The sequence below is a fragment of the Myotis nattereri genome (genome assembly GCF_964212035.1).
Source record: "Myotis nattereri genome assembly, chromosome: 6".
Classification (NCBI taxonomy): Eukaryota; Metazoa; Chordata; class Mammalia; order Chiroptera; family Vespertilionidae; genus Myotis; species Myotis nattereri.
In genome coordinates, this window is record NC_138081.1 from 78,579,325 (window position 1) to 78,593,640 (window position 14,316).

The 14,316-nt window shown below is 41.4% G+C and overlaps 1 protein-coding gene across 1 annotated transcript in view; it reads left to right on the forward strand.

Moving 5' to 3' along the window:
* Positions 1-7,067: 7,067 nt before the first annotated feature.
* Positions 7,068-14,316, forward strand: part of LOC308520864 (uncharacterized protein) — a gene marked incomplete at its 5' end in the record, with an annotated part of 41,840 nt that continues 34,591 nt past the window's right edge. The window contains 2 exons of the mRNA XM_081093569.1: positions 7,068-7,280; positions 7,392-7,522. Of these exons, the coding sequence (XP_080949695.1) occupies positions 7,068-7,280; positions 7,392-7,522 (344 nt within the window). The remainder of the gene's footprint in view (positions 7,281-7,391; positions 7,523-14,316) is intronic.

Sequence of the window (14,316 nt, forward strand, 5' to 3'; positions counted from 1 at the left end):
CCTCTGATCACATTCTCCTCCTTTCCCCTTTTTTCTTCCACCAGAGGAAATCAACATCCTAATATTTTTCTAGATCATTCCCAGGATGTCTTGGTAGTTTATTACATATGTACATAGCCCTACTTATTACTATTTTGTTTTTGTGTGTATATATATATGGTATCAAATTATACATAACATTCTGCATAGTTCTTATTTTTATATTGAACACTGCAAACTTAATCCATGTAAATAAGCATTGCTCTATTTCATGCATTTTCACTGCTATATGATGTACAATTATATGAATGTGTCAGTTATTAAGCTATTAAGAAGCCAACCCACCCTTCTATATTCTTTGTGATTCTGGGGCTGGGTTTAGGCAAACATACTTCTTTGCCAGATGACTCCCTGTCAGTTCTCCAATAGGGGAGCGTTAGAGGAATATGGAAGAATAGAAGAAGAGAGAAAAGGCGTACTCCTTTCTGTTTGCTCACCTATCAGTGTTGTCTCCTCAACAGTTTTTGTACCTAATAGCACTATTTTGGTCCAGTAGCACTTGGTTCTAGTTTTCCGTTTTTCCCATACTCTCACACCCAAAGTCATTGCCCTCCTTCAAACATACCAGCACCAGCACGTGCCTCCTCAAGAGATTTGAGTCCCAGCTACATGGGTCCTCTTCTGAGGACTTGGTTCATCAGCACCAGCTGGAGAGGGCCCTCTCCTTAGGGGGCTGAGCCTTAGCTCCCCAGGGTCCTCTGGAAAGCTAGCTTCTAACACCCTCCTCTTCCTTTTGTTTACAAATACCAGAAATGGTAGCTGCTTTCTGTAGTTGCTGTGTTATCCCAGTGTTTTTTTTGTTTTGTTTTGTGTGTTTTTTTTTGTCTTTCATTCATCAAATACCTGTGTAACCAAAACCCAGTATTAAATTCTCTTAAAATAACCAGTGTGGATTCTATTTTTCTGGTTGCGCATTGCCTGATACAATGGATGAAACAATATTTATCTGTCCTTTCTTTTATTGATGAATATGGTGAGCATGGCCCAGCCTGCTGCACTGAAATCATCTTAAGTGAACCTGATGATGTAATTAATAAACAAAAGGTGGAAGCGTTCAACGGTAGTATAGTGACAGTCCCAGGCACGTTGTCATGACCTCTCACCCAGTCATCAGTAAAAAAGCAGCAGTCCCATTGTCTGGCTTTCTCTGACCTGCCAGGTTCTTCACTCCATGAGGGCAGCTAAAATCATGATCTTTGGGTGCACCTCTGTGAGAACATGGGCTTTGTGGCCACTTATATCCTTGATCTCAAGGGTTCACGTTAGAAGTAACAGGAGGCTGGATCATAGTGAGTCTTGTAGGTATTGCAAGAACTTGGCTTTTTATTCTAAGTGAAGTAGGATGCCATTGAAAAGTTTTGAGCAGTGACACATTAATTTTACATTTTGATAGGATCACTCTGACTGTGTTGAGCAAAAGTAGAAGTAGTGGTTCAAAAACCAAGCAAGGAGGTATTGAAATAATCCAGGCCATAAAGACTTACAGGTTAAAGATCACCTGAGTGAACTGTGTGTAGAGTGAAAGGCAAAGATAGAAGTAAGGATAATATCAAGGGCTTTCACATAAAAAGCTGGAAGAGTAAATAAGTCATTAACTTAGATCTGAAAAACTGCAGGAGTGTTGGGAGGGGAAGGTCAAAAGTTCAGTTTTGTTTATTTTGATCTGATCTGTCTTTATCCAATTGGGGATTTTGAACAGACTGTTTTTGGAAATAGTCTGGAGTTCAGGAGGAGAGTCTGACCTACAGGTACAAATCTGTGAGTCATTAATACCTAGGTGGTATTTAAAGCCATGAAATGGATGAAATCACCTAGGGAGTGAGGTAGATAGGAAAACATTTCAAAGAACCCGGCTCCAAGATATACCAATGTTAAGAGGTTAGGGGTGATAAGAAGGAACCAGGGGATAACCCCCCCACACACACACAAAAGAACCCACTAAAACAAAGCAGGAAAGATGAACACTAAGAGACTGTGAAGGAAGAAAGCACCCCAAGAACGAGACAGCAGTGGCTATGTAAATGCTGTCAACATGTCAAGTAAGATGAGACTGAAAATTGAATAATGGATATAGAATGTGGAGGTCATTGGTGGCCTTTACAGGATGGTGAAATCATGGTGTCAAAATCCTGATGGGAGGAAAGGAATTAAGACAGAGAGTATACACAGCCCTATAATGGAGTTTTGGTATAAAATGGAGTAGAGGAATCATACAGGAAATGGAAGGGGATGCCAGATCAAGAGAGTTGTTTATTTTTTAAGGTAGAAGATAGAACAAGATAATTGTATGCTAATGATAATCACCTAATAGACAAAAATAAATTGATGGTAAAGATTAGGAGAGAAGAATTGCTAGAATAATGTCTTTGGGAATCCAGTGTATAAGGACAGATGATGAACTTAGAGGGTCATGTACAGTCATTATAATGAGAGGAGGGGAGGCAGAGTTGATAGGTACGGATGCTAACAGGTAGGCTGATGCTTGGTGGGAACCATCTGGTTGGATAGACAGGCTTGGATTTCAAGAGAAAAGTTTGAGCTAAAGATAGAGAGACACAGTAGTTTTTAGTTCGTAGAAGGTAGTTGAAGGTATGAAGTAGAAAAGGATCCATTATGTAGGAGAGACAGTAGAAAAGGAACAAAAACCAATGAACAGCAATGTGGCTACTGACCACAAGTGCTTAAAGAGTTCAGAGAAGAGAGCAGCAATAAGGATTGGAGAGGTGGGGGATTTGAGTTGGAGGGGCAGGAGATATTGAGGAATCATTCTAGGATCAGAGTAGTACTAAGCATATCCTATATAATAAAAGGCTAATATGCAAATAGAACAAATGGCAGAACAACTGAACAACCGAACAACCAGTCGCTAAGATGTTCACTGACCACCAGGGAGCGCATGCGGAACATGGCGGGCGTTGGCCATGGCGGGATGGTGGAGCAGGAGAGTGGGGGCGCCAGACTAAGGCAGGGTGCTGGTCACTGTCATCGGGGTGAGCCTCTGGTGGTTATTGAAAATTCTTTGCTCCTGCACGCCACAGTCCCACCTGGCACTCGCACCTGCTACCGGCACCAGCCCCACTCGCACCCGCTGCCAGCAGGTCCCAATCGCTTGGTGCTGTCAGTGGGTGCAAGCAGCGGCTGCCAGCCCTGATTGCCCCTGAGGGCTTCTCTACCTCGCCCTGTTCCTCAGGGGCGCTTGGGGCTCACACTTGCTGCTGGTACCGGCCCCAATAACTCCGCACTGTCAGTGCATGGGAGTGGCAGCAGGAGCAGGACTGCCGGCAGAAAGGGGACAGGAGGCCACAGCAGGCGGGGCCAGGTGGGGGCACGGAGGATGGGCTGAGACCCGCCCCTGTGCCCACCACAGCCTCGTGGCTCACAGTTCCTTTCAAGGTGCACAAATCCGTGCACTGGGCCCCTAGTTTATATATATAAAAGCCTAAGCAACCATCCAACCATTCAACTGTTTGCCCAGTAGCTATGACGTGCAATGATCCTTAGTTGGGGTGTGCAGGAGGCAGCTGATCAATGATTCCCATCATTGATGTTTCAATCTCTCTCTCCATCTCCCTTCTTCTCTCTGAAATCAATAAAAATATATTAAAAAAATAATAAAATTTGAAAAAAAGGTTTCTTTTCTGATTCCTCTGAGTGCTCGACTGTTGGTTCTCCAGTGCCATCTGAATATTGCTGCTATAACACTTCTCTTGAAAATGTGTGCCTTATACATTTTAAAGTAGAATTGTATTTATTTTAATATAAAACTTTAGATTCTGAACTTCTTAATCCCACAATAACTTCAAACTGTCATTCAAGTGATGTACAAATACCTAATTTACATAACATGCACAATCCCTATTCCTGATACACATATGAAGCGAAGGCATTAGTAACCACACTGGAAATAAAATAGTTACTCTAAGTTTCTATTGATTTCAAAATAATAAAAAGTTGCTACATTTCCTGGTATTGGGGACTGGGAGAATATGGGGAAATTCCCATATGTTTCCTTTTGATTCTATTCAGAAAGGCAGGTGATTAAGACAAGAGTGAGAATTTCAACCTGAAATATTCAAAGCAGTCCATCTGTTTTACACAGTTTCCATGTTGTCCTTAGATATTTTTCTAAAATGAATTTTCCACTGATGGGTATCATTGTAGGATATAAGGACACATGGAACTCACCGGCAGGCCTGGGAGAAGGCACAACATTTAGTTAGTGGGAAAAGATGATTGGAATCTAAGCGTTTTCAATTATTGAACCAAACCAGACAAACAAACAAAAGACATAAATCTCCAAAACTTACCAGTTTCCCTACATCAGAAGAGGATTAGAAAGGAGAGAGAATGAAAGACAGACAGTAAGAGAGAGAGAGTAATAATGACTCTAGAATCAGGGATTTAACCTTGAAAGAAACACTTTACATTTTAAAAGAACTCACATTCAAACAAAGGGATTCATTCCAAAACTGGGCAAAAAAATTGAGATATCATCAGATCTTAGCATGGTACAAAATTCCACAAGAGCAACAGAGAATCATAATGTGGCCTTTATACTTAAGGAATTTATAAGGATGGCATTTATAAGAATTAAGAGAGAATTTAGAACTCTCTTTGAATTATCTAATAGAAGCAGAGAGCAGGGTTGGAATCTATCGGTTTACACTGTAGAAGATACACAAAATAAACTGCGTCTCAGTGCAAGAGAAAAAGTTCTAAAAATTGGCAACATTCGAACATGGAATAGATGGGACTTTCAGGTAGCTGAATCCTTCATTCAACATTTATTCATGTATTGGACTCACAACCTGTCACACATGTGCTGGGGTGATGAGGTTTAGAAATAGGTAAGACACTTCCTTGTCCTCCAGGTGTCACACCCTGGGATGCGTCATTACTCAAAGATTATTTTACATGAATGTTCCGGATTTCTTTTAATCTCTTTAAGAAGACAAAACATGCATCTGCAAAGCTAAATATGAGTATAAGATTTAAATTAAAGGTCAAGATAACAGCAAGCAGTGAGAGACATTCACCAGGACAAGAAAAAAGTGCTAAGCGCATTCAGAAATCTCACTTAGGATTGGAATAGATTTGAGAAAGCTCTTCAAGGAACTGGAACTTAGGCAGATGGAGAAAAGGACATTACAGGGAAAAATGAGCATATAATCATCTAGGTAGAGCAGTACATGAAATGTTCAGAGGTCAGGGAATAATTCAACATCACTGAATAAAGATGTCCAATAGGCAAGTTGTGGAAATAAATCAAGAATGATTTGGATTTGATGAGTTATACATTTCCTAGTAAACATAAGTGTTAATCTCTAACTGTTAAAATAACAAGTATTGCCCTGGCTGGTGTGGCTCAGTGGGTAGAGCGTCAGCCTGCAGACTGAAGGGTCCCGGGTTCAATTCCGGGTCAGGGCACATACCTGGGTTGTGGGCTCAATCCCCAATAAGGGGCATGCAGGAGGCAGCCCATCCATGATTCTCTCTCATCGTGGATGTTTCTCTCTCTCTCTCCTTTCCTCTCTGAAATCAATAAAAATATTTTAAAAAACCAAGTGTTATCTGTATATTACAAAGTCAACTTGCTTACCCCTCATGGAGCATGGACCACATCTCAGAATTAGCATTTTGAATACACTTGTCCCCCCTTACCCACAGTTTTGTTTTCTGGGGTTTCAGTTGCACACAATTAACTACAATCCAAAAAGATTAAATGAAAAACTCCCAAAAATAAACAACTCATAAGTTTAAATTTTTTTTTTCCTTTTTAGAGAAAGAGGAAGGGAGAAGGAGATAGAAACATCGATGTGAGAAACATCAATCAGTTGCCTCCCTTACAAGCCCTGACCAGGGATCAAATCCACAACCTCGGTATGTGCCCTGACCAAGAATGGAACCTGTGACCCTTTGGTGCACAGGACGTTGCTCCAAACATCTGAACCACATGGGCCAGGACAGCAATTCGAAAGTTTTAAATTATGTGCCGTCCTGACTAACATGAGGAAATGTCACACTGTGTCCCCCTGGAGACATTAATCTTCCCTTTAACCAGCGTGTCCATGCTGTATACATTCTCCACCCACTAGTCACTTAAAAGCCATCTATGTTTATCAGATCAACCCAGGGATCATTCACCATCATTGACCGTGTGATAGGCTATCTATATTTTACACTGTTCAGATAAAATTCCAGTATTCTAGACTATTAGGCAGTCTTTTCAAGAGAAACTGGCAACTGTGGTTTCTGCTGATATCCTCTTATGATGCAAAAACTCAGGACCTCTGATCAGGAACAAGTGAGCCCAGCCCAGCCGGTGTGGCTCAGTGGTTGAGCATCCACCTATGATCCAGGAGGTCACGGTTCAATTCCCAGTCAGGGCATATGCCTGGGTTGAATGATTCTCATCAATGATTCTCTCTCATCAATGTTTCTCTCTCTCCCTCTCCCTTCCTCTCTAAAATCAGTAAAAATATCTTTAAAAAAGAGAACAAGTGAGCCCAGACATTAGCACGTATAGAACTCTTCCTCCTTTTGCCATTTTGTGAGCTCTTAAAACTGGGACTTGCTTTGTACTCTGTTCAGTGTCTGTCACAGTTATGAACATAAGTTTTCAACATATTGTTATTATGATGCTTGCCTACTACAATGGTCCTAATATTAGCCCTATTAATGGAAACACTGAACTCCCAGGAAAATATATTTTGCTAAAAGAAAAGAGCTTTAGACTGAGGTGGACTCATCTGATTGGCTCCTTAATTCCTCCTTTGGCGTTCGATCGCCCTCTGAACATTGTCAACAGCAGCGCTGCACACTTGAGTCAATCCAATTGTGTAATCCTGGCTGTCAGTTTTCTTGGGCAACATCTTTTCTCAAGGCTGTACAATGTGTTCTGTGCAATTGTGTAATACATTCGTGAGAAATATAAATAGCTGGTAGCAGACAGGGCTTTAACATAAAATTTTTTCCAGTGATACACAATCTAAGAGTCTGAGTTTATCCAAGAGCACTAAATTGTAGCTATGATTACATCCTATTTTCCAAAATATGTGGCACCTTTTGCCTTCTTTGTCCTGAGTGTTGGCGCGCTGGACACGTTTATTGCTGCAGTGTATGAGCATGCGGTTATATTACCAAACAGAACAGAAACACCTGTTTCAGAAGAAGAAGCTTTGCTCCTGATGAGCAAGAATATAGATGTTCTTGAGAAAGCAGTTAAACTGGCGGCCACGCAGGTATTGCCCTTTTTATGCTGCCTGGGATATTGCAAAGGAAATTTGAAACTTGAAGAGGTGTGAGTGTTCAGAATTGATGAGAAAGTTCTTTGTTCCCTCTGGTTTGGGTAGGGTGCTCATATCATTGTGACCCCAGAAGATGGAATTTACGGCTGGGTCTTCACAAGGGAGACCATTTACCCCTATCTGGAGGATATCCCACGCCCGGAAGTAAACTGGATTCCATGTACAGACCCTCAGAGGTAATGTCATTACTCTTTGATTTTTGAACAAAACATTGTGATATTGTAAAATACCAACAGCAAATTCAGTAAGCTCGCCTAATGTTCTTGCTGACAAATAATCCATCTCTGACATTGGACCTAGATGCCTCTAATGCTTCATAAGGTGTGCCTTCTGGCACATGCCTCCTGTTTGGTAAATGACTTGAAATGATGATGATTGGTTGGTTATTTATTGCAGTTTTCTTTGATGAGTAGTATAGTATGTATATGCATGGTTTTATAATAGATGAGCTTAGCTGGGTTTCAACGAAGTGGGAAAATTGTGACATCTGGGATTTGTTTATGTTCCAAATGTAAGTAGATAGGTTCACCCATGAACACATGCCTCCTTTGTAAGAATGGTATAAAAGATGAAGAGGCTATGTTTTCAAAGAGCTTTTTAAAAAATGTATTTTTATTTATTTCAGAGAGGAAGAGAGAGGGAGAAAAAGATAGAAACATCAATGTTGAGAGAGTCATTGATCAGCTGCCTCCTGCACACCCCACACTGGGGATTGAGCCCACAACCCGGGCATGTGCCCTGACCAGGAATCTCCTGATTCATAGGTTGCCACTCAGTCACTGAGCCATGCTGGCCGGGCTCAAAGAGCTTTGGTATTGTTATCATTTGAGACGTAATCAGTATGGTGAGTGGAAACTGCAGTCTTGAAAAAGGAAGTGCTTTTTCTGAGACCACATTCTATCACCTTCTAGCTGAGTGATGTGGGGCATATCACCTAAGTGCTAGAGGTCTCTGTTTCTTTATCTGTAAAACAGGGATAATAACATTTCTTCTCCTACTTCCCTTACAGAGTAGACAAGAGTGTCAAGTGAAGAAATACACATGGAACCTGTACAGTCTCATGCCCAATCCACTTAGCTATCACTATTACTCTTGCCAACAGAAGGAACAGAATCTAAACGTCTTTGTTTTCTTGTCCTTTGAGAAATTCTAGCAATTATTTATAGTGGTAGTTTAGACTTAACTATCTTTTTTAAAACGGTATAAAGCATAAGAAAGATGTATGAAATAGATCATGTTAGGTGTACTTATTTTTAAAAATAGTTCATATATAATTCCTTTAAATGGCAAAACCAATGTATTAAAAAGTTATTTAATTTGCTAATTTTAAATTTACATGCATCTGTTCAGAACTATATCTATTGCACAAAAAGAGGAACTTAAATAATTTGGACTATTGGAAATTGATTAGAATTCTCCAATGCCGCAACGTGGGAGCTCTACTATGTGAGCCAAATCTCGCCCTGGGATTTCTACCTCTGGCAAAATATTCTCTGAATGTCACAGTCTGTGTTTACAGGAACCAGTAACCATGACTCAATGTTTACTTGATTTTGGAGCTTTTCCCAGAGCAGGAAGGACTCATAATTTGCAGTCATTCAAGAGACTTATACTAAACACGCCCTTTTTGCCTGAACTGATTAAACGAACTTTCCCAGGGGAAAGATGTCTGGAAGCCTAGTTAATATCTAACTAATTATTTTTCAGTTGAGAAGGTAGGTGACTGATGAAGCTTTAACATTATTGGTCTTGCAGACACATATTCATATGACAAGTTTGCAGCTCTGAGTTGTAAAAAGGAGAAATCTAGTACTTAACATAATGGTAATGTTGGTAAAAAAAATGACACAAAAAACGGTTGTTTCTTCCCTAGTAATATTTATGCTTAAAAGAGATAATAGAGGGACCATGTGGTTGTTTTTTCCAAGTTGAAATACTATCAATTAGAATACTGACATGTCTCATGCTTCCTTGGGCTTTTCTCATGAGGAGCTAATTGGAAATATTAAAGTACCCTAATTATTTAGCCAAGAAAATAAAAATTAAACAAGTTATATAATAATTGTATTATGCCGGGGTCCAACCCCAGCAGGTCCAGGGGTTCCCAAAGGCGTAGACGGAGTCGGTGAAGAAGAAATGACACGGAGACAGCGTTCAGTTGATCAGCAGCCTAGCCAGGATCTCCAGCCAAGTTCTGGTCTCGATCTCCAGAGAGGTTCTGCTGTTTATTGTCTTGTTACATCCGTATTTATCCCAGTTGATTTTAATCCTGTCAATTTCTATTACAAAGGTTAGGGCGTTTCTTATCTCCATTCCAGGGAGTAAAGATTATGTAGCTTAAGCATGATTGTTTGTAGTGATTAACTACCCGCCTGGCACTTAGTTAAGGAGTTTCATCCCCTCCCTGACTTCAGGGAAAAATTCCTACCTGGGGAAACAACCTTTCTCAGAGAGGTGACCTTGGTTAAAACACACAGCGCTAAGGGGAGCAAACATATTAAGAACAGTATGCTATATACGCCAGGTCCCTTGAAACATATGCTGTGCAGATGTTTCTTTCCTGCAGCAACTGTGTCAAGCAGCAAGGATGGACCGGCTTCCGGCAAATTCCCCCCTTTTTATTTTTTAAATGATCACGCATGCAAATCAGTGGCCACCTCTCAGATTGGGCCATTTAAGTCTCGGAAGAAGAGTGGCAAGCAATGATAGTGAGCATAGCTATAAACATAGTGGATGGAGCGCAGAAGGAGTCCCATTCCTGTAGAAGGTTGCCAGCCTCTTCAGTCAAGGGATTTCAGCTGTCCTCAAGTTGTTGGTTTGATTGTCTTTGTTGGTCTGGCTAGCGGGCGGCGTCACTGGCGACAGGCTTCCCGAAGCGTCAGCAAGTTGAAGGGCTGTATCAAAGGGTCCATCAGGGCCGTGGTTGATGGTGGTGTCGATGTCCGAGGAGGAGTAAGCTGTGCCCTCTGGATCCAGCTGATATGGAAAATGGAGGGTAGTAGAAAAAGAAGAGAAAGCAAAAGAACTACAAGGCATGGAAGTGTTTAGAAAAAAGAGGGAGAAGAAAGGGAAGAAGGCAGCATCCTGACAGAGTCCTTTCCTTCAGCTTCCCCTTTCCCTGTGGTCCCAGGTAGAAATGGGAAACAAGTCCTGTTGCAGTGAGAGGGCAGCTGCTGTCAGCCAGTCTCTGTCTTTACCTGGGTCCCGATCTGAGCTGGGCATGGGAAGCAGGAAGCAGCCATGGGGACAGGAGACCTTCCTCAGAAGGGGCGAGTGTTCAAGCCCCTGCACCATTGGGGAGGGGGGCCTGTGCCCCACCTTTGTTGCACCCCAAGTTTTCTCCTACTGGCCCCCGACTGTGCCTGTCTTAGGTTGCCCCACCCTGTGGAGTCTTACCCGTCGTTGACTACCAGCCATCTCTGGGCCAAGTAGGGTGATGTGAGGTTCAGTTTTGTCTCCTTGATAGCCTATGTCCCTCTGGCCTCCATGCCCAGCAACTGCCTTTGGATTCCCTCGCCTGCTGGCGGGGCTCTGGCATTGATCATAGGGAACTCAGGTTTCTTCTCTAGAGAGGGCCCAGCTTACGCCATTGGGCCAGAGACAGATCCATGGTACCAGCCACCATGAGGCTTCAACCTCAGCATGAACAGAGAGCTCAGGCAACAGCTATGGGCAATTGGATTGTAAGAAGAGGGTCCCCCTTGGCACAAGGGTAAGAGGCGCCAATACAGGACAAAGGAGAGTCCTGGAACAGGGCTTTCTCAGCCCAAGATGTCAGGCTCTTGGCACAAGACAACTCCATGTATGGGGCATATACCAAACACCCCTAGTCACGGCATAAAAGGGAGATGCCCTTCCTGGAACAGTAGGGTAGGGAGATTCTAGAAAACGCTGTGTTCAGGAAAGAAGGAGAAAGGCCAAAGAACCAGCAAACAAGTAGTTAGATTTTAAAAAAAGGAAAAAGGAAAGGAGATGTGGGGCAAAGCTGGGACATGTGGAAAGACAAAACGGAGGCACATGTGATCCTCCCAATGGACAGATTGTTCCAGCTCAGGGCTGCACATCTGCTGCAGACAGGCACTGGTCAGGTGTGCTATGATGAGGCAGAGATGGCGGGCGGTGAGACATAAGGTCGGACTAGATGGTCTGGAATCCACACAGGTGAGTCTGCGTCCTGTGGAAATATACAAGCATATCCTCTCCCCTGGGTTAAAAGTACATCAGGTCCCTTCCAGGCTCCTGTAAGCAAGTCTCTCCATTTGACGAGGGCTTTAGGTTTAATTAGATCAGGGTTCCAATGCCTGTACATCGGGGAATTTCCCTCAGAATCTACATTTAGTATATTAATTACAAATTGAGCATGTTGTAGAACATGATGAGGAGAGGAATATTTAAACTCATTTTCTTGTAATTTTTTAATTTGTGTTTTTAAAGTTTGGTGAGCCCTTTCTACTATTGCTTGGCCTTGAGGATTGTAGGGTATTACTGTAGTATGTGCGATGCCGAATGTAGAGCATAAGTTTTTAAAAGCTCTAGAGGTATAGGCAGGCCCCTTGTCAGTTTTAAGTGCCCTTGGTATTCCTAGGTAGGAAAAGCATTGGAATAGATGTTGACTTACATCTTTAAAGGTTTCTCCTGTACGTGCAGAAGCAAGGATAACATGAGAAAAGGTATCAATACAAACATGCACATAGCAAAGTTTGCCAAAAGATGGGACATGAGTAATATCCATCTGCCATAAGTCACAGGGTCTAAGTCCTCTTGGATTAACTCCAGTAGCAGGGCTAGGAAAATGAGTAGGACAATGGCCGCAGTCACGCACAATACTTCGAGCAGCTTCTCTAGATATGCGATAATATAGACGGAGAGCAGAAGCATTTTGATGGTGAATGGCATGAGACCGCCGGGCTTCTTCTAGAGCTGTACAAACTACTGGGCAAGTTAGTAAATCCGCCTGATAATTTCCTTCGCTTACGGGTCCTGGTAGGCAGGAATGAGCTCTAATATGTCCAATATAGAAAGCCTTTTCTCGTTTGTGAATGCAAGTTTGTAGCTGAGTTAACAAAGAGAAAATGGCTGTTCTTCCTTGTGGGAGAGAGGCGGTCTCAATATGAGGAAATAATTTAACTATATATTGAGAGTCAGTGTACAAGTTAAAGGGAACCTGTTGCAATTGTTCAAAAGCATAAATGACTGCCAAAAGCTCTGTTCTCTGAGCTGACGTCTCTAGAGTTTGTTGAACATGGGTTATTGAGTCAATGATTGTTACTGCCCTACCATTAGAGGAACCATCTGTGAATACTAAGGAGGCAGGAGGTGATAATGGTTCTTTTGAACATTTAATAGGAAATATAAACGGATGTAGGGAGAGAAATTGCAATATAGGTGATCTTGGCAAATGATGTAAAATTTGTCCTGGGAAGTTACCTATAGCTATTTGCCACTCTTCTTCAAATTGTAATAGTGTGTCTAATTGTTCTCTTTTATAAGGTATTATTATCTCAGTAACTTCTCTTCCAAAGAGTTCGATACTGCGTCGTCTACCTTTGATAATGAGAGTGGCCACTAGGGAGGGATAGGGTGGTACAATCTTCCTAGGAGTGACAGGTAAATGTATCCATTCTAATGGTCCTTCCTGCCACAAGCATCCTGTAGGAGTATATTTAGTGGCTAGAATAATTAAGGCCCAAGATTTGGAATAATCTAGATACTGTAGTTGCTGTTTATTGATGGCCTGTTCTATTTTTGCTATAGCCTTTTCTCCTTCTACAGTTAATTGTCGGGGAGACTTAGGGTTAGAATCTCCCTTTAAAATGTCAAATAGAGGTTTTAAGTCAAGAGTCGTTATTTTTAGATATGGCCTTAATAAATATGAATGTTGACAATATGCCCTATTTTTTTTGAAAATAAAATAAATGGTCTAAAACAATAGTCATAAAGCTGTTCTTTCCATTAAAAGATTCGCTTAACATTAATTGCAGAAGGGCTGAGAGGTCATGGAGAAAGCCTGAATGGCCTCTAAAGGAACCAGGTCTCAGTTTCCTGGGCTGTCTTGTCTTCTTGTAGTTACAAAATCTGTAATGGCCATTACTCATTTATTGAGCACCTAATTGGCCCCAGGAACAGTACATTATTTCATTCAATTTATGTAGCAGGAATAACTATTTCCATTTAAAATATGAGGTAAAGGGGGGCTTACACTCTCACCACTGGTAATTAGCATGGCTGGAACTCAGTGCAGCCATTTCCATTGTCCATTCTAACGGAATGTCCTCTGAGGGCCTGAACGCACCATATTATATTTGAAATTTCCAGTGACGAGTGAATCCACCTCTTTGACAGCATGTTCTGGTTGCTAAATATTTTGTATTTTATTTTCTGCTGAAATCTCTCTACAACTTTTTTTGGTCTTTGTATCGCCTCTATAGTATGTTAATGTCTATGACTCATCTCCAAATTAGAGCCTTCCAAGTACATGAGGCCAGCTGTCACTCCACCTGTTTCATCATCTCAATTCCTTCTCATTTCTAGGATAAATATCCTAGATATTTAATGCTGATGTGAATGGCTTTGACATTACTTTGAAAAGCAGTTTTATAGTCTGTATTTATCTTAGGGTGTGTGTTGCATTGACAGATTGAAGAAACTGAGTCAGAATAGTGAAGTGCTGTTTTTTTCCTGGTCCTTTATTTTCTTACTTCTTAAAAAAAAAAATATATATATATATATATATATATATATATATATATATATATGCCATATTATTATGACCACCTGATGTTTGTAGGCAAATTAGCTATAATTTCACGCTGAAGTTGCTAGAGGGCCAGATCATTATAAACGTTTGAATAGCACAACATACCTAAGTATCGTTGCTGATCAAATTCATCCTATCATGTTGATGGCATATCCCAATGGAGATGGCTTCTTCCAACAAGACAATGCGCCATGCCACGGTGCTCGTATTGTG